The 21468-nt window shown below is 43.9% G+C and overlaps 1 protein-coding gene across 3 annotated transcripts in view; it reads right to left on the bottom strand.

Annotated features, from left to right (window-relative positions):
• Window positions 1-21468, bottom strand: part of ITGA9 (integrin subunit alpha 9) — a 354014-nt gene that overhangs the window by 179928 nt on the left and 152618 nt on the right. For all 3 annotated transcript variants that reach the window (XM_049099727.1, XM_025461318.2, XM_025461319.3), the window contains exon 16: window positions 3483-3632. In XM_049099727.1, coding sequence (XP_048955684.1) covers window positions 3483-3632 — 150 coding nt within the window. The remainder of the gene's footprint in view (window positions 1-3482; window positions 3633-21468) is intronic.

Raw genomic sequence — 21468 nt, 5'->3', positions numbered from 1 at the left:
ACTAGTTTATTCAATTCTTTACAGAAGAAAAATGCCTGGTTGCCTGCTATTCTGCATGCCCAAAGTATTGGGACAAGGACAGAGGTGAAACGTCAACTCTTCCACTTACCAAATTTCACTTAATATCTCCCTCCCCTATTTCTTTTTTTTTTTTAATTTTTTTTATTTATTTATGATAGTCACACAGAGAGAGAGAGAAGAGGCAGAGACACAGGCAGAGGGAGAAGCAGGCTCCATGTACCGGGAGCCCCACGTGGGATTCGATCCCGGGTCTCCAGGATCGCGCCCTGGGCCAAAGGCAGGCGCCAAACCGCTGCGCCACCCAGGGATCCCTCCCTCCCCTATTTCAGTTCCACCTGTCACTCTTTCACCCCTCTGTAACCACTGGCCTGGCCATGACTGTAGCCTTTCTGGATCCCTGGATAGATGGGCACCCAGGCCCTCTATGCGTAGTTCAAGGTTCACCCACCAACACTCTTCCATCTTCTTCAGTCACTCCAGAAAATTACCAGACTCTCTCACTGATTGATGTCCCTTCTCCCTCACAGTCTCTATTAACTCATTTATAATTACTGTAATAGGGTCTCAGGAAGCATAAACATATGTGCTTGGTTGATCCAGAAGTGACCAAAAAGGGCATTTTCATATTCATCTGTCCCTGCATCTTTGGCTTTGATTAGGCTGATTCATTGAGACCCCAGCCTACTCCAAGTGTCAATAACAGTAGGACCTACCAGTCACCTTCCAGGGTACTTGTGTTTTGAAAGAAGTTCATGTTTGAAATAAAAAGAAGGACCTAAAAAATCAGTATTTGCCAGTAGGTTGTGTGTATATGTGTGGCAGGTCCTGGGAGCCCTGCCTACACCCATGCACAACTGCTGCCCATCCCCCATCTGATGTGTAGGTAGCTAACAGCTCACATCTGTGTCCTTCCACAGAGAACTGTGAAAAGCTGAAGGGAATCTCCTTCAAGGAGACCCACACTCCCCTTCTACACTGGACAGCCAGCCAATGGTTGACTAACAGAGGATACAAAAGCCCTCTTGCCTCAAGAAGACAACTTCTTGGTATAATTTATCCTCCTGAGTTCCCCAGCTCAGCTAAGCTAGCTGATGCCACATCCTTACTCAGTCCCGTCCACTTCCCTTACTTCCTTGTTTCTTCCAGTTGCTCCCAAGTCCCTGCCTCAGGCTCTGCTTCTAGGGAACCTGACCCAAGACCATGTGGGAAATACTTTGGTAGAGAACTGGGATGCCTTGGTAAAAATCTCACCACTTAATGAACATCTGGATGCATATCACAAACCTCAAACACTTCTCTGTGTCTCTGTGGTTTTGTTCGCAACTCTAATCTGCAAGGCACGGCTCACTGACGTGCTAATTTTCCCCTACGCTCAGTGCAGTCAGCAGGTGGGTGGGGCCGGTGAGTGGTTCCACAACTTTGCTCCCACCCTGCATAGGTTCGTTTGGCCAAAAAGCAGTTTTGCCTGACCGTCCCCTCACCATAGTCTTGGAGCTGTGGTGATCTTGGGTGTTGAGGAAAGATTGAAAACAGATTTGGGACTAACAGATTCTTTTCATATTTCCTGGATAGTAGTGGTGCTGCACATTTCACAGATGGCTCAGGGCAGACAAGCAGCACTGCCGCACAGAGTCAGCTCATGGGCTCACTCCAGCCCACTCCTACTTGGAGGGCCTGTCCCTGACATTGTTCTGAAGCTCTTCTATACAGCAGCACGTCCTAGAATCTGATAAGCATCAGACAGGATGGGTGGCCCACCAGCACTCATCATGTTCTAGGCTCCAGGGATGCTTGGGTTGGGAATTTCTAACCAACCACCAATTCTACAAGATGATGTTCTCACTTCTTCACCTCCCTCAATCCCTCACCAATAAAACATTTAGTGAGCACCTCCTATGTGATCTAAGCTCTGGAACTGGTCTGGGAACAGGTGTCAAGATCAGGAGCCAAGTAACCAGTTCATGACCTCAAAGGGACATTAAGGAAGGCACGTGATGGAATGAGCACTGGGTATTACATAGGACTGATAGATCACTTACTTCTACCTCCAAAACCAATACCTCCAAAACCAATGTTAATTAGTTGAATTTGAATTAAAAAAAAAAAAGAGCCAGGTTAAATTCAGGTTCTGTCTGACCTCAGATTCTCTGTGCTTAGGTCATAACCATTACTTGTAGTGCATCTCCATTCTACACCGTAATAAACTGGGACTGTAGAGGGGGTAAAAAAAAAAGGATGTATTAAAAAGAAAGTATCATTCCCCAGGTTACTTTTTTTTCCAATTTTAAATCCAGTATAGTTAATATGCAGTGTTATATTCGGGTCAATATTTGTTAATATAATAGCTGTAGTAACCCAGAAGCCCTAAAATCTCAATGTCCTAAATTAAGAGAAATTTAAGTTCTCTCTCAGTCAAATTCCAATTAGGGATTAACAAATGGTCTGCCTTTTGGTAACTCGGATCCTTGACTTTCTTCCATCTTGTGGTCTGCCATCTTCTGGAGCCTTTGAGTCCTTGGCTTCCAGTGGCAAAAGAAGATGATGCAGGTTTTGGTTTTGGTTTTGGTTTTGGTTTTCAAATAACATGCTTTATTGGATCAATTTAAACGCTACAACAAGAAGAAAGAGAATGAGGTAGATAACCAGAGTGAAGAGATGTATACTGAATGTACGATGCAGTGATTCCACGGTTCTAGCTAGTAAACAGTGTTCATCAGGATGAGTGTGTTCTTTATCTTCTTCACCTATTTCACACACTACATAGTAACTAAAAAGGGGAAAAGATACTTTTACAAAGGAGGGTTCTGGTAGACACCACTTTAGCTAAGTAATCTATCTTAATTATAATGAATAATGGGTCAAACTGATACTGCCTTCTGAAGTGATAAAGTGGAAGGATACAGCATCATCTGTGTAAATAATTTGTGAAAATGTTTAGCCTGAAACTAACTGGGGGAAACAACCAGACAATTCCAGATTATGGGACAGTCTACAGGACAATTTGCTGATAATCTTCAAAATAATGATATAATAATATTATTAAAATTTTTATCATTATATATTAATGATGGTGAATTACTATGTTATACATTATAATATGTTAGTGATAGGTGAATTATTATATTATATATTATATTATATTAAGGTAGGTGAATCTAGGTGAAGGGTATATGTCCATTGTGCTGTTTCTTCAACTTTTTGTAGGTTTAACATTTTCAAGATAAAAACTTCAGAAACTTAAAAAAGATAAGTTTATAACCACTTGGGAAGAGACTCCATGTGTTTAAATCATGTCGTTGTTAGACGCAACCCCCCAAACCACATATTTTATCATTTCGCAGATCAGGAAAGGGAGGTGCGGTGGGGGGGGTGCCTGTGCCCTCTTCCGCCAGGCAGGGCCGCAGCCTCTGCCACAGGCACCTGCCACCCTGGGTCCCGGTCGTGAGCATCAAGGTTCTGACCTGATTCTGTTGGGCAATCTTCTGTCCCTTTTTCCAGCGGAGCACTGGTGTCAGGGCTGGCAGTTCTCTCTCCTCCTCCCCAGTCACATGCTCACCCAGGCTGTAGGCGGCTTCAAACACGATGGGGCTGATGACGTCCTGCACTCTCCGCTGAAACAATAAACAAGCAGTCACATTAATTGCTAATACTGGCCGACACGTGCAGAGCATTTCACAGTTTATAAAGACCTTCCACATGGATTGCCTCATATGATCCTCACAACCACCCTTGTGAGGTAAGATTTTATTGCTCTCATATTTCAGATGAGGTAACTGAGGTGGAGCGCAGGGAACGTCTTGTCTAAGGTCACCTTGATAATGAGTGGGGGCTTCCCCACTCTACCTTGCGTGATGCTCAATCATCTTCTCTTTAGCATATGGAACACATTACCTTACTCGTCTTCCAAATATTCTTCTCAGCCAGCTGACGGGTAGGAGAGCATCTGCACTCACGCTGGAAGCTAACCCTCTGCATTCATAGTGTTTGGATGACCACGGGTCTTTTGTACAGAGATAAATATGGCTCTTGTGCCAGGACAGGAGATCCCAGGACACTGAGGAGACTCTTGTCTTCCCAGGGTTAGGTATCGGTGGCCTTATGTTCTTTCCTCTGACACCAAAGGGCTTTGAGACCCAAAGGAATGAGAGGTTGATAGTCACAACAGGAATGGAGAGGGAAGGAAGGAAGAGAGCAAACAGATAATGAACACCTGCAAGATGCCAGGTACTGGGCCAGGTGTTCTCACCAGAAGAGCAACATGCCCAAGCCCTGTGAATTAGGACTTCCTACCCTCCATCATCCAGAAAAGATCAAGGAAAATGCAAGGATACACTCCCCAGGGCACAAGGCTGAAAAGGATTTGAGTCACATCTGTTCAACCCTGGAGCTCTTGGCCTTCTGGCACAAGGTGTCACCATCTCTTGGGGACTCTGGGTCCCCCAGTCTCACGGTCTCTGGTTAGAGGCAGGGTACAGGGTAGGTAGTTCCACGTTAGGGCCAGCATGCCCTGTGAGAGGTGGGCTTCCAAGTGGAGCGGGGCAAATCTGAGGAGTGGCGCCAATAAGCCACATCCCCACTACTCTCCATCTGTCACGGGCAGGGAACCAGCAGAGAAGCAGTGGCCCTGTCAGGGACTGATAGAAGCTGGGCAGGAGGGCAGAAGCCGACCATGGGGCCATGAGCAGAGCCAAGGACTTCACACCACTCTCTGTGCGAAGTCTGGTGGAATTTCAAACAGATTAGAGCTGAGTTCAAAATAATAGAAAGTTCTAAAGTTCCCAAGAAGTGCACAGTGAGGAACTGGCTCCAGCCCCTCCCTGACACCCAGAGCCCCCTTCCAGAGGCAGACACGCCTGTCATTTTTGGATATGGGTCCAATCTAAGTGTATGCAGGCCAATCGCAGTTCATGGCATACTGCAGTTTATTTTCTTCACATAGCATGTATCCTGGAGGTGGTTCAGTCAATACACAGAACCCCAGCACCTTCTGGATAAACTGCTTCCAGAAAATTCTCTTGACCTTCAGATTTGAGGGACAGGTCTTTAATACCTATGTCCTCTCTGGGAGTAAAACCTATACCTGGGAAACAGATCTCCTCTGCCTTGCTGACTTTGCTAAGCAGAATTTAAAGACTGTTGGGGGTGTAAAGAACAATGAGAGTGCAATCTTCATGGTTTTACAAATAAATGCCTCAGTGGTTTTGTTGTTGTTGTTGTTGTTGTTGTTTTAAGGTTGCCTATCTTATGGCTTTTCCTTTAAATCCTTTGTGTTGAAGTAGGTCAGTTACTATGTTTTTATTCTTGGGGGAAAGGTTGAATCTGGGAGTGGGGGAGAGAGAAGTGACCTATCATTTCCCAGCTACCAAATGCATGTATTCCAGAGACTCGGCCAAGATGTTACTTTATCTAATCCACATTCCACCTGACCTGGTAGACTATTGCTCCCATTTTGTAGATGAGGCAACAAGAGGTTCAGGAGCTCACATAAATTGCATTTCACCCCAAAGCTAATAATAAGTGGCAGAACCAGACTCATTCTTAGAACCAGAAGCAAAACTCCTTTCCCTGAAGTCCATAAAAAACTATTTAAAGGCTATCCCAACTGCTTTCAGTTCTGACATCACCCTCAAACATCACCTGTTAACTTAAGAGGACAAGGGGCAGGAGTGAGGGCTGTTTCTCATACAAGTAGGAATAGGAGTTACTGACAGCCAGGAAACTGGGTCTGTGGGTGAGCACTGTTCCTAAACATGTGGCCATCAAGCCAGACTCACCAAGGAGGGAAGCCTTACTGGGGTCTCTTATTTGGAATGAGTAATGAAGTCAGACACATAGGCGTGCAGATGCTGTGCTGTGGCACTGATGGCAAGAACCTATTTTAATGAAGAAGTTTTAAAAAAAAACAGCCTTTAGTACATGTCCTGGTGGCTCTGGGCAGAAGGGAACAAAAACACACTGAGCCATGGGCGAGGGCAGGGGCAGGGGCAGCATTTTTTTTTTTTTTTTTGAAATTTAGAAACAAATTTTATTTAAGATCTGAAATACAATTCCTAAAATATCAACTTCTCCAGAAAACCATGGCTACACAATAATGCATTGCTTCTGTCATGTTAGACCATGCATTAGACTCAAATACAAAAACCATGAAACAAATCACCATCCTTCAACAATTTGAGCAAAAATAGAATGCCTAAGGAACAACATAGATGGGCTTGCAGAGGATGAGCTGTTTTACTTCAAGCACCATAAAAAAAAAAAAAAGAGCACAAATGCACGGGTTTTCAGGTATATACATTAAGTTGAACCTTTGGCACTAGGAATCAGGGCATTTTGTCACGTAGCATTAACACATATTAGAAAATTGTGTAGTCAAAGGGATAGAACCACCAGCATTTAAGCAATGTCGTCAACTAGGCAATAAAATGTTCTACTGAATGTTTCTTCTTCATCTAATTACTGCGTACACTGGTAGCAACTTTGCAATGAGAAAAGGGGCTTGTACTCCTTTCATTTTCTGTTTAAAAACAGAACAGAAAAAAAAAAAAAAACAGAACAGAAAACAAACCGAAACATAAGCCCTGTTATACATTAACAATAATTAACAATCATTAATGATACAAGAAAAAGACTAAGAATGAAAAGAATGTTTACAGATACCAGACATAACAGTGGGTGGTCACTAGACCCTCACAGGGCTCTGCGGTGGTACTCAGCTGAAGCCACTTTGTAATCACTGGCAGTAAACAGAGATGCAGCACTCTTTGCCAGATATTTTACGAAATCATGCAAATAGCCCAACAATAATGCAAGGCTCTTCTCATCAAGGGGTGTATATGCCAACATTGCTCCAATTCTTACAAATAATCTCAGTAGGTGTGGGGCTCCATAAACCTGGGACATTGGCGCATCAGGGTGAACCAAGAATATTTCAAAGTGATGTTGGGCACTCAGCTGCTCTACAAATTTGAGAGGCCCCAGTATACTGAAATTCTCAGGGGCAGCATTTTGAAAGGTGCCAACACCCCCAAGAGGACATCCCCCCTCCCACACTCTGTTTATTTTATCTGAGCTGTGAAGGAAAAGTGGCAGCAACGTTTAGTGGTTTCCTTTTCATTTCTGCAAGCCTCCCTCGGATCAGCACTGCAATTAGTGGAGGAACTCCTTAGGATAGAGGAGGCTTACCATGTTGGCAAAGGCTGTCATCACTGAAATTTCACTGCTTAAAAAAAAAAAAATCACCATTGCAAACTGAAGCTTCTATAGTACAGCACTTACTCAACAGACCAAAAGGCAAGAATCTACCTTTTCGCACTAAAAATCTACCAGGAGTCTCTTGATTCTGAAAGTGGAAGGAGCCCCATGGAAAACGCTGCCCAGGCTGGTGGCAGACTTGGTAGTGACTGAGGTTTAACAGGAAACTTACCATATGCTCAATTTGAAACTTACTGGGTGCTTAACTTTGTGCCAGGCCATGTGCAGGCTCTAAAAGAAACAGAGAAGAAAGACCCTGGGGGAAAGAGGTAAGTAGTGACAATCCAGTGCAACATGCACAGAACAGAAGAGGCTTCAGGGAATTCAAATGAGGGACATCTGATTTGGACAGAGGCTTGGAAGGCCTTGTCTGTGGCAGAGATAGCACAAGGAGCTTGGGAACCCCAAAGAGGCCAGCCCCATGTGCCTGGAGAAGTCCAAGAAGGCTTCTTGGATGAGGTAACATCAAGTAGAGGCCTGAAAGACAAGTGGGAGTTATCCAGTCCAAAAAGAGTGCACAGGGAGAGACTTACCAGGTGGAGGGCTTATGGAGAGGAATGAAAACTTATTCCTTCAGGAAACTGAAAATGGCTCAGTGTAGCAGGAGGGCAGGTTTCTGGGGGCAGGAGTGGGGCATAGCCTGGGATAGATGGTGAAGGACAGTGTGGGGCAGAGATGGGAGAGGGATTGAGGCATGTTACACAGGTAGAATCAGCAGGACTAGGTGTGGGAGGGAGAGCTGAGCCAGAGCCCAGTGCTTGGTGACAAGGAGGGAATGTAGGAGGAAGAGGTTTGGGGAATAGCAGACAAATTCCATTTTACCATGTTGGGCCTAGACATTGTGAGATATCCCTCTGGAAGGCCTCCCAGAGGAGGTGCCCCGGGTTCAGCTATAAGACAGAAGGACATCGGCCAGAGAACAGGCAGGAAGCAGGCTGGCCCAGCAGGATGGAGAGGACATGGGGTGTCCAATGGATTGCATGTGATTCCCAAAGTGGGGAAGTAGGGCTCACGGGGAGGAGTAGGGAGAGAAGAGGCTGCAGCAGAGAACGGATCTCAGAATTCTCACAGGTTGTGCTGACTTCATCCTGTAAGCTGGGACCAATTGCAAGAAGGGTAAAGTGATGATAGAGGCTATGTTAGAGAAGAATCCCTCTGGTTTCTTACACTGATAGGTAAGATGGGAGGCAGGGAGGCCAGTAAGAGGCTGGAGGAAGCTGTATTCTAGAAAGATCCCTCTAGTTGTAGAATGGAAGTAGACTGATGGGGATAGGCCTGGGGACAAGCAGGATAGGAGGAGGCCGCCATAGGGCTTCAGAGGGAAGATTGTGAAGGTCTTTGCCAGGACACAGCAGTGGTGATGGAGCAAAGGGGAGGGACAAGAGGGTAACTCAGGAGGAAAAGGTGGTAGGACCTGGGGACTGGCTATGAGGATGACCTCTCTTCCATCAAGAGTTATGGAGGATGCCCTAGCATTCAGCTTGCATGAGTGAGTGTATGGACACATGCCACTCAACATAGTGGTACCAGAAGGACAGATGTGCAGAGAGCTTGGGTGTAGACATACTGAGCTTTGTTACACCGCAGAAACCCCCTTCCTGTCTCCAGACTAACTCTGTAAGGAATCTCCCTGACTAGATCAATTTGGCCCTAAAACTCAGCACCTCCTTTTCTCATCTACAAAACCATTTCCCTGCCCCAGTGTCCAGCGTCAGCCTTCCCTGGTAGGGTTCATACAGACCCACCATGGGTCCTCTGCTTATACCACGAGCCCATTCAACCATCTTCCCTGGGATGGGCTTTGCCCTCCTTTGGACGACAACCTTTCATCCTTCCTTGGCTCACTTCACATGCAAAGACATTATCTTGGGGTCCCTAGAGAGGGCTATGGGGCCTTGCAAGGTCTGTTAGCAAGAGGGAGTGAGGGCCACAGAACAACATGCCTTCCTATGGACTCCCATTCCTTATGGAAAGTCCTTCAAGGCTTTTCCTTCTAACTGATTACTTCACTCTAAAAATGAAATAGAAGTAACTCAGATGGAAAATCCTGCAGGGGAAGGCCATGGAAGCAGGTGCCACCTACCACCAGGGTTGCTACTGGAGAAGAGGTTGCTCTGCCCCATTATCCTGGGGTGTCTAGTTGTCTGGGGGTCCAAAGTCTTTGTCTCCTTTATTTGTGGAATCACAGAATTTCACCGGTGAGTATAATGAGTATCAAATCACAGGAACCCACATACCTGCCCGAAAGAGGGCATGAGTTACTAGGTGGGGGAAACCCTTACCCCCAAGTGATTCAAGTCCAGCCTTTGCTCCAAGACCCAAAGCAAGCAGTTCCTGAGCACCTGTGCACCCAGACCTGCCTTGTGAATTAGAAACCTATTTCTCAGCTGCTTTTCTCCCAAGAAACAGTTTTCATCTTTCTTAGCTAACTAGCAGCTGCAGGGGTCAACTAAATGAAAACAGGAAGGGCTGGCCTCACTTTAAATGTGCAAATAACCTAGAAGGTCAGCAAATAAGCCTCTAGCATTAAGCCAGATAATTGGTTTCGGAAAAACCCTCTAAGTGTTTTTTAAAGAGGCCTTGGTATTTTTTCTTTTTCCAAACAGGAGATTTTTTTGTCCCTTCCCCAGATCCTTTCTGCCTATTTCTCCCTACAATGGGCTCTACTTCTGTCCATGACTGTCCTGAAGGCATGCCCACGAATAGAGAAACCCTGAAAGTGGAATGAAAGTGGAATGCTTTTTCCTTTATCTATCTAATCAGAAGGATTACAATGGCAGTTCAATGGTTCAGGCAGTTCAAAATATTCAGAAGCTTGAAAATTCTTTGAAAAGCAAGGTGAGGCTTTTACATTTCTAGTAATAACACAGTACACTGTAGAGCCACCCTCAACACAGATAAGAGCAGGGCTGGACACTGCTCCTCCCCCCACCAGACACACATACACACACCTGTTTAAAGGTATTAGAAAACTACGGAGAGGCTGGACTTCAGAGTCTAGGGTCTCAAGGGGAAGGAAAGGACAATGAGCAGACCCCAATATGTGGCAGCCAGGTGTGGATTTGGAAGCAGCAAAAATGGGAAGCAAAGAAACTGAATGTGAAGTGGTGGCTCAGAGGCCCAGTTTCTGAGCTGAGTTTCTGGTACTCTTATGAGTCTGTGAAGATAAAACAGAGCTAAGGGCTATTAAGGTGGCCTGGACTTGAGAACTAGGATCCCAAAGAGAAGAGAAGCATCTAGAGGCTGATATTCAACATCATATTTCCTCCCAGGTACTTGCTGATTCCATTAGCACTCTAGGGCTATGAGATGCAGAAACCCAGCAGAAGAGAGTGGTCAAGACCAGAGAAGGTCTACTGAAGAGCACACTGGACACAGCAGAAGACCAGTGATCCAGAAGGTAAGGCAACAGAAAATATCCGGCTTCGAGCATGGAGATGAAAAAAGATGGAATGTTCAGACACATAAGAGGCCGCAAGTGAAGGGAAAATATATTTCTAACGATATAATACTCTTGATAAATATACAAAAAATCAAGCACCATGACTAGCACCATGTAGGTGAGCAATAAATAGTGCCTATTACTTTTATCATAATTTTTAAATGGCAACTTTGAATGTCTGTAAAAAAAAAAAAACGCCCTGCCCTATTACAAAATGGATTCTTATTATGAACTCCACATGTAGCAAGAAACGATTTCTCATTTTATGAGAGAATAAACTAGGCCAAGTGTGATTTCATTTAGAGTCCTATAAATTTAAAAAAATAAATGAAAATTTAAATTAAAGCGGAGGGAAAAATTCCTGGAAATAATTTTAAGCAAAATCTTCCGAAAAGCACAAATGACTTATAAGAGTCTTACAAGATGAGATTTACCCTGGGAAGAGAGAAAGCTTTATCTTTGGACGAGTTCAGTTATAAACACTGACTAGACAGGGCTCTGAGGCTCAGCTGAATTCAAAGAACTCCAGTAATGCTGTCATGAGAGGCGGAAATAAGTGGTGAGCAACTCAGAACGTCTTGTTTCTGAAAGTTTCTCAGTGAGATTAGAAATTTTAATTATGACAACAGATTCCTTTATACATAATATCTTATGGAAATAGGTATCATCATTAGTCTGGTATGTATTATTTTCTGGCTAGCATCCATGCTCAGGAAGCCATCAATGACTCTTCAGCTGACACATTTGCATACATTATGCATGAAAATCACAAACCCACTGAAGCTTTTTCCCCTTTAAAGATAAAACAACCTCTAGCTAGATATCCGGAAAATGGTTTGCTGTTGTGTTTCAGAGTTTCTGTATGTGTGCGTGTGTGTGTGTGTGTGTGTGTGTGTGTGTGTGTGAGAGAGAGAGAGAGAGAGAGAGAGGCATGGTGGGGGAGAGTGTTGTTTATTTAGCTGTTATGTATGTTGATATGTTTTCTGGTTTTTGTTTTTGTTTCTTTTTCTCTGCATGCATCCATTCCAAAATATGCCGATGGGGGATTAGGACTTTTGACTGTTTAGAAACAATCTTCTAAGAACATGTCACATCTTTGTGTAACACTCTTTGCAAAGAGACATGTTAATTACATCACAGATAATTACACACATCATTTGTTGGCTAAAAGACACCAGACAAAATTGGCCCAGCATGGAGATTATCCAGTCAGCATGTCCCCTAGGGAGAACCAAATTTTGACTTCTAATCTACTGCGCTGCCCTTCTTCTCTTCATTCTCTCTTCTCATCTCCTATCCCCAAGCCCCCACAGTGGCTTAGAAAAATACTTGTAGTTGAATAAGAAACTAACACAAAAGAAAATGCTAAAAACATAACCCAAGAAAGAAAAATGAGCAGAGTTGGCATAGGTAGCTTTTCCTCTCCACCACCCTTTTCCCACATCATCTCAGCCATCAGTTCTGTATCTGCATGGTGTGTCAGCCTTCAGTCCTCACGTCAGGGCAGATGCTCTAGGACCGCCAGAGTTAAAAGTGGCCTTTGTGCTGAAACTCAGCAGTCTCCGGCTGTTAAGTGAAGGAGACATGGGGATGAGAGGCGGGGACCTACTTGGCTCAGCAGGCAGTTGAAAACCCTGAGATATCAGTCTCCTCTCCCTGCATCTTGTGAGGACAGGGATACAATTGAGCATCTGCTCAGGTCCCACCTCTGACCTTTGCTCCCACTCATGCTGTTCCCATGCCTGGAATGCTCTTCTTCCCACAAGATGGGACTTTACCCTTTGAGACTCAGCTCGAAGCTGCTCCTTCTATGAAACTTTCTTTGAGGACACCAACCCTCCAGTCATGGCCCACCCTGCAACTAGAACCCCAGGGTCCTCATTACCCAATCTGGCACTTGATTATTTTGTCTTCTATTCCTCTCTTTCCTTAATTTTAAGGATTTCTCCTTACCTCCCATTTAAAGTTTCTGAAGCTGGGATGCATCTTAGCATTGAATAATACATTTATCAGGAGAATGTTTCCCCTCCTCAACTCCTGCCTGAAAAGCTGTCATTACATTGTTGAAATGTAGGAAGGGAGGAAATATAGTACCAGTTCTGGGGGTGAGTTAACTCATGGCTGGGTAGTGTTGCTGTGAGAATCGGATGTCAGCTCTACCTTGAGGTCATAGTCTCTCAGACAAGACCAAGCATGCCCTTGTCCAACAAGGTAGGATGTGGCAGCAGTAGGCAGGACATGGCTCTCAGGGATCCTTCAGTGCTAGGGATGACAGGTGTATGTGGAGGGAGGTAGAAAGGTGAGTGGACAGACATTATGGTTGGCCCTCCCAAAGACCTTCATCAGGGTTGCGTTCAGCCAACACTTGGTTGCTGTGTGCCTGCGCCAGGCACCGTATTAGGCATGGGGAAGCAGAGAGGATGCAGGCAGGGGGTGAAGGGTAGTGAGCAAAAAGTCAAGATGCAGAGGGGAAGGTACCCACTCCAGAACTGTGAGAACCCAGTGAGAGGGAATCACTTTGGATCCTGAATGGGATGTGGATAGGGGTATCAAGATTCCGTGGAGAGGTGGTGACTCTGGAGGAAGAACTGGAAGTTCAGCAGCCTGATAGGGGAACAGGTATAAGGGCTATTGTATCAGTCAGTGGAGACAATCTGGAGGTCTAATAGACCACTGTATGACTGAGGAACAGAGGCAACTGACAGGGTGGGAAGCAAGGACTTTGACATAAGTTCTGGGTCCAAGGGAGTCGAAGCTCCATCCCTTACAGACTGTGTGACATTGGTTACTTCATCACACTGAACCTGAACAGTTGTAAGATGGGTTGACACAATCAACCCTTCATGGCTATTGTGAAGACTGGAGACCATACACGTCAAGCACCATGGAGAGCTCCTGGGACTGAGTAACAGCCAGGGGCACCTGTGTTATCATCATCACCATCATCACCGTTACCACTGGTACTGCCTGAAAAGGGGCTGTGGGGCAAGACCACAGGGTGAGGAGCAGGGAGGGGCTGCAGACAGTGAGAGAAAGTAGCCTAGAACCAGGTTGCAGGACCTTGAAAACAGATGAAGGCCTTTCATTCAATTCTTTTTTCTTTCATTCAATTCTGTGGGCAATGGGGACTGTCATGAGTTTTGTAAGCCAGCCTTAGGATAAGAACCACAGAGGTGATCTAAAGGACTGACTGAGAATGGAAAGGGAGGAGGACAGGACCTTTATGGGGCTAAAGCACCCATCCCCCAGCTGCATGCCAGCTATCACAAGCTCACAGCTACTTCTTATAGAGAAACATTCTTGGTTAGATGGGAGCCATGTTATAAAATAGGTTTTATGTCCCCCTTTCTCCTCACTGGCGATGACTGACTGCCATGAGGGTATAAAAGGGGATACTCCTTGCTGAAACGTAGGACAACTTTGTGGTGTACTTCATGTCCCAGAGCTCCCTCACAGGATCAGGCTGAGGCTGGTCTCCAGCTGGGACCCCTCCCTCCCCCTCTTACTTTCCTCACTGCCCTTTCCTGAGAACACCCCCTCAATAAATCCTATGCAAGTGAGTCCATATTTCAAGCTCTGCGTCCAGGAACCTGACCTCACATCATAACTGAGTGTTACAAAAAGTTGTGGTAGCAGACATACTTCTACATATACACACACTACTTAAAATGTGGACTTGGACATAGGGAGAGTACTGTCTTGTTCAACATCTACTCTCAACCCCTTGGCATACCCAAGGGGAATTCCTATGCCCCCTTCATGAAAGAGATGAAAACACCGAGGGCTGAGGAGTGAATAGACCCACCGAGGTCATAGCACCAGCACTCCTAGATTCTGTGGAATGTGAATGCAATAGAGTCAGAGAAGTGGAGGGGGCCCTGGCTAGAGAAGTCTTGGAACTGCAGTGAGGACGAATGCCTCACACAGCTCTTTGGATCCTGTGGCTCCCAGTCTCTTACCAAGAGGGAAATATGGCCCATGAGGCAGCATTCTGAGAGCTGGGAATGGTCTCAAAAGTGACCCAATCCAGCTCTGCGAGCTCCCAGGGCATGCTGGTCTGCAGGTGGCAAATTCCTCCTTGTTTGCACTCCAGCCTGCATGACCACCATGGGTCTACAATGTAATTACTAACCCTCGTGCCTATCTCTACTGCCACACTGTGAGGTCAAAGTGGTACAAGGGGCAGAAATCAATCTCTGGCTGACCAGCTGGATTGTAGTTTTGAGGCCCTACACAAGGGGACCCAGGTTGGGGGCACTCAGGCTCCTGACCCACAGAAACTGAGATGATAGATGGGTGTTGTTTTAAGCTGCTAAATCTGTAACTTTTTATGTATCCTAGAAAACTAAAATGTGCCCCACTTCACCAGCTGGCTGATACAGAGGTCAGACAGCCCATCCACTGGCCTCTGTATGGATGTATTCATACTCTAGGGCTTCTTCATGGGACCAGGCTGAGGCTCAACTTCTCTAGAGAACACATCCTTAACCCAACTTTTCCCTGCCCTGTTCTGCCTCCCCCACTTCTGAGAGGCTGCCCCACTGTCAGTCTCAGGCAGAAGCCCCCAGATTCTGCTCCTGGGGAAGCAGATATGAGATACCACATAATAAATCCCAAGTTGAATCTGTTGGCTGAGAGGCACCATGGTAGCTCAGTGGTTGAGCTTCTGCCTCCAGTTCAGGTCATGATCCTGGAATCCTGGGATTGAGGCCTGCCCTGGGCCCCCCTGCAGGGAGCTTGCTTCTCCCTCTGCTTATGTCTCTGCCTCTCTCTCTCTCTGTCTCTCATGAATAAATAAAGAAAAAAAAGAAAAAAGAATCTGTTGGCTTTTTAAAGAAGAAAAAGAATCTGTTGGCTGAAATATCCTTAAAGAGATGAGAGGAGGTAGTTGAAGCAGGATGGAGACCTGAGCTCATGTCTGACCAAAACACAAGCAGATCCCAAGACGACAGTGCTGTGAGTCTGGGGTCCTACACAGGCTACCATATTGATTATTGTGCTCCCGTACTTCAAGTCAGAGTTTCACCAGGCCCTTCCTTTGTTTATTCTTTTTTTTTCTTTTATTTATTCTCAAAAAGAACAGAACTAGCACTCTGAAAGAGTCTTGGAGCTTGGGGTGGGTTAAAGATACAGATCAGCCCCAGGCTTCCTCAAGGCAAACTCTTTCTTTTTTCTTTTCTTTCTTCCCTTTCTTCCCTTTCTTCCTCCTTCCTTCCTTCCTTCCTTCCTTCCTTCCAGCTGCTCACAAAGCACCACTGTCTCTAGTGCACTCAGCTCCAAGTTTTACAAAGGGCAGAGTGGCAAGAAAGGGATAAAGTTAATAAAGGAACTGGGGCTTGGAGCATCCACAAAATTAATAATGAGTTCCTCATCCCTGAAGAGTTATGATGTATGCCATGCAAACTGTAGAATTGTTTTTCTACCTTCAACCAAAATTACATCTTAAGCCATAGGTTCTCAACCTAGAAGAGAATTCAGGGGTCTGTGAACTTGGATGGAGAGAAAAACATTACATCTTCATTTTTATTATCCTCTCACTGAAATTTGGCATTTCCTTTCATTATAAATGTAGACAGCAAACCACTAAAGTATTAGAAAGACTTACGACTCTGTCATCAGTAGAAATCTGAGATATTTTCACATTATATTACAGTTGTAGAGTCCTTGAAATATTGTTCATGCTCATCAATACTTCAAAATTGCCAGATCTCATTATTTAATGTATCAATAAAAAGTAATATTATAAATGTGGGTTTTCTTTTTAACACTGATAGCTGAATTTCGATATATAAATCTACATATTTTACAAAGTTCTATGTATTTTACTGTATGCACTCAAAAACATTGTTTTTAAAGACTTCTCCCAAATGCCAAAGCAGCCCATGTACAAAAACGGTCAAGAACTTTGGTCTAAATGGTAAATGATACAAAGAGAGGAACCATCTTGTGGTTTCTGAAATGCTTCCAAATATGCTTCTAAAATTGCAGAAAGAAGCATGATGTTGCTTCAGTCTTCATAGGTTATATGAACTCCCCGGTTTCAGCAGTTAAAAATATACTGTCCATTACATTTTATGACAGGTTCAAGGCCTAGGCTCAAAATCATACCAGGGCCCCTGGGGTTTTAAGAATTCCATCCTGGACAGTTATTTCAGGCAAGAGTAGAGCAAATCTGCTTCGATGCTGAGAGTTATATGAAAGCATCTGTTTCCCTGTGTGAGGCCCTAGGAGGGGTAGGGGAGAGAGAGTAGGTTCCCTGGGCTACATGTAGTGTTCACTGCTTTTACAAAAGGAATCCTGACCTTCCCGGGGCAGGCCTGCTGCTTCATGAGCCCTGGGAGGGTATCTAGAAAGCTGAGAAGCTTTCCCTAGACCTTGGTGGTGTGTGAAAATCCTGAACCGTGACTAAAATGAAGAAAAGAGTCAACATACTGACCCCACAACATTTCCAAGCTACTCAAACCACAGTGGGCCTATCTGCTCAGCTTGGGGGTTAACTGAACCAGCACAGTTTCTCTGATTAATTTGCAGCTTAGCAAGTGAAGAAAGTAGCTCCCCTCAAACCTGTAATAAAACAAGGTCATTAAAATTCCAGTGAATTTCATCAAAACTTGTGCAGTCTTTGGTCTATTTCATTCTTCTTCTTGCTCTGTTTCCATTGGGTTGGTCAAGATCACCAACAGCTGCCATGTTGCAAGATCCACTGGGCAGCCCCCCTCTCCTGTCAACTTTCTTACCCCCAACAGGCACTCCTTATTGAGTCTCTTCTTCCTGAAGCTCATCCTTCCCTGACTCACCCAGGGGATGGCTTACTTCTGCCTCCACTGTTCTTGTCCTCCTGAGATGATATCTAAGGCAACACATGGCATTTATTGGTTGACATATTCCTCACCTCCCAAACTAGACTAAAACGCTCTGGGAGCTGAGGTCATATTGCATTCATCTCAGTATGTCCCCATGCATGGGACAGAGCAGACACTCAATAAACATTTGCTGAGGTGTATGCATACAGAAATGGATAAAACCAAAACAGGCGGCATTGGTGAATCTGAGATCACCCCTCCTAAGAAAGCCAGCTTTACTCAGGGGACTGATCCTACTCCTACAATTAATGTGCAATACACAAGACATCTTACTAACACTGACCTGAAACTTCATTGCTTTGCTCTGCCATTACTTCCTTTCAGTGTTTATATATCTCACACCTCTTTATTGCCTTTCTTTTCATATGTCCCTTCTTCTTAACCTTGGCTATTCTAAGTATCTTTAAATTCAAAAGAAGCATGTTATGCTGGTCCACGAAAACCTTTTTAAACTACTTAATAAATACCATTTATTACACCTCTTAGCACTCTCGGGTTACTGGATACTGTGGGATCTCAACCCAGTAATAAAGAAAATGGATACTGCTTTCTTACTTATGGGGAAGGGTTGGAACATTGGCAAAGGGACGCTCTGAGTAAGGACTCCTTTAGTTCTGGTCCTTTCAGCACCAGCACCTGTCGCATTTCAGTGACACTAATCAATCACCAACACCCAGGACTGAACCACATGCTCTTACAGGTTACCTGGTATAACCTCTTCACAGGTATTATTTTTCCTCAAGTAGTGAAACTCCAGCTTAGACAAATTAGGTCTGTATGTGTATCATTTCAGAGTTTATGGATATGATCCCAAGAAATTGTTAAAGTTGTCAGGAATCACAGAAGATGCTGAATTATTGTTGCATTTCTGGATTTATCAGGTGTTCTCATTTCTCTCCCTTCTATTTGGATAAGCCTCTTTTCCTTTCCCACCTGGCCTTAGATGGAAACCTTGTACAAATTTAAGATGACATATGAGAGATCCCTGGGTGGTGCAGCGGTTTGGCGCCTGCCTTTGGCCCAAGGTGCAATCCTGGAGATCCGGGATCGAATCCCACGTCGGGCTCCCGGTGCATGGAGCCTGCTTCTCCCTCTGCCTGTGTCTCTGCCTCTCTCTCTCTCTCTCTGTATGACTATCATAAATAAATTTAAAAAATTTAAAAAAATAAGATGACATATGAGGTTTTTGTTGTTGTTGTTTTGTTTTTAGAGAGAAAGGGGGTGCAGGGGCAGAGGGAGGGAGAGAATCTCAAGGAGGCTCCACACCCTGAGGCTCCACACCTCTGTAGCCTGATGTGGAGCTCAATCCCATGACCCTGAGATCATGACCTGAGCCAAAATTAAGAGTTGGGTGCCCAACTGACTGAGCCACCCAGGAGCCCCTGACCTATGAGTTTTAATTAAACAGAGAATGAAAAATAAATCTCAACTTCTTGGATAAATGTTAAACAGACCTGCCCCTTAAAAATTCCAAAGCTATCTCAAAAAGAAATAAAGAAAATAAACAATCCCATTTGCAATAATATCAAAAACAATACTTAGGAATAAATTTAACTAAGGAGGTAAAAGATTCATAAGACATCAATGAAAGAAATTGAAGATGACAAAATTAAATGACAAAATGAAATGAATTAAATTCTGTGTTCATGGATTGGAAGAATTAATATTGTAAAAGTGTCCATCTATCCAAAGCAATTACAGATTCAATGCAATCACTATCAACATTGCAATGGCATTTTTCATCAAAATAGAAAGAACAATCCAAAATTTGTCTGGAACCACAGAAGACCCCAAATACCCAAAGTAATCCTGAGAAAGAACAAAGCTGGAGGTATCACACTTTCTGATTTCAAAGTATACCACAAGCTATAATAATGAAAGCCTAGTCAGTCTAGTACTTGGATCAAAGTAGAAACACAGACCAATGTAACAAAACAGAGGTTAGAAGTAAACCTATGAATATATGGTCAATATTTGACAAGGGAACCAAGAACACTCAATGAGAAAAAAGTCTCTTTCATAAATGGTGCTGGGAAAATACAATATCCACATGCAAAAGAATGAAACGGATCCCTATCTTATACCACTCAAAAAATTAACTCAAAATAGATTAAAGACTTAGATGGAAGACTTGCAACTATGAAACTCTGGAAAGCTCCCTGACTTTGGTCTTGAAAATGATTTTTTTGGATATGACACCAAAAATATAAGCAATAAAAGCAAAAATAAACAAAGTAGGACTGTATCAAACTAAAAGCTCCTGCATAGCAAAAGAATGATAGACAAAATAAAAAGGCAATCTACAGAATGGGAGAAAATATTTGCAAACTATATATCTGATAAGAAGTTAATATCCAAAATATATAAGGAACTCAGATAACTCAATAGCAAACAAAAACAATTACAAAAACCCCCAAATGAGCCATTAAAAAATGGTCAAAGGAACTAAACATTCTTCCAAAGAAAATACACAAAGGACCAATGGGTACGTGAAAAGGTACTCAAAATCACTAATCTTCAGAGAAATCAAAACCATGAGTAATACCTCATAGCTGCTAGAACAGTCATTATAAAAAAAAAAAATCCACAAGAGATAATGAGTGTTGGCAAGGATATGGGGAAAGGGGAACCCTTGTACGGTGTTAGTGGGAATGTAAATTGGTGCAGCTACTATGGAAAACAGTATGGAGGCTCCTCAGATTATTTTTTTTAATTTGTCTATTTATGATAGTCACAGAGAGAGAGACAGAGGCAGAGACACAGGCAGAGGGAGAAGCAGGCTCCATGCACCAGGAGCCCGATGTGGGATTCGATCCCGGGTCTCCAGGATCGCGCCCTGGGCCAAAGGCAGGCGCCAAACCGCTGTGCCACCCAGGGATCCCGGCTCCTCAGATTAAAGACAGAACTACCTTATGATCCAGCAATTCCACTTCCAGGTATATATATCCGAAGGAAATGAAATCTCTATGTTAAAGACATATCTGCACCCCATGCTCATTGCAACATTATTTACAATAACTAAGACATGGAAACAACCTAAATGCCAACTGATGAGTGGATAAAAAGATGTGAGATACACACACACACACACACACAAATGTAATTCAGCCATTAAAAAAAGAAGAAGAAGAAGGAAATCTGGCCATCTGCAATAACATGAATGAACCCTGAAGGCATTATGCTAAGTGAAACAAATCAGAGAAAGACAAATACAGTATGATCTCACCTGTATATGGATAGTAGGCCAGTGGTTGCCAGAGGCAAGTGTTATGGGTGGGAGGATGGGGAGGCACGGTGGTCAAAGGATACAAACTTCCAGTTATAAGATGGATAAGTTCTAGGGATCTAATAATGTTCAGTATGGTGACTATAGTTAACAATACTGTACCATATACTTGAATCTTGCTAAGAGAGTAGATCTAACATGTCTCACCACACACAGAAAGAGAAATTGGAACTCTGATGAGGTGATGGTTATGACAGCTTACCTTACTGTGGTAATCACTTCCCAATATATACATGTCACATAATTATCACACTGTACACCTTAAACTTCCACAATGTCATATGTCAATTATATCTCAGTAAAGCTGGAAAAAAATGTGAAATCTAATTCAGGAGATATAACAGATCCTTCAACCAGCCAGCCAGTCTATGCCTGTACCTTTTTTTCCCACTAACAAGACTCCTCATCTGTACTTATTAACCTTACTATGGACCCTATGAACCCTTTGCTCTTCCTCTTCCAAAATTCAAGGGGAATCCCAATATCTCATCCCAAGACATTTTCCCCAAGGGACTCTCTGTCATCTAGTAATAATTACCACCAATTGGGTTCTTACTTACTCTTGCAGAGTGTATTTTCCAGAGATAGCTGCAAAATATCTCCTA

This window comes from Canis lupus, chromosome 23 (assembly GCF_003254725.2).
Source record: "Canis lupus dingo isolate Sandy chromosome 23, ASM325472v2, whole genome shotgun sequence".
NCBI lineage: Eukaryota > Metazoa > Chordata > Mammalia > Carnivora > Canidae > Canis > Canis lupus.
The sequence above is the reverse complement of the archived record's forward strand: the minus strand, read 5'-3'. Positions and strand labels throughout refer to the sequence as shown.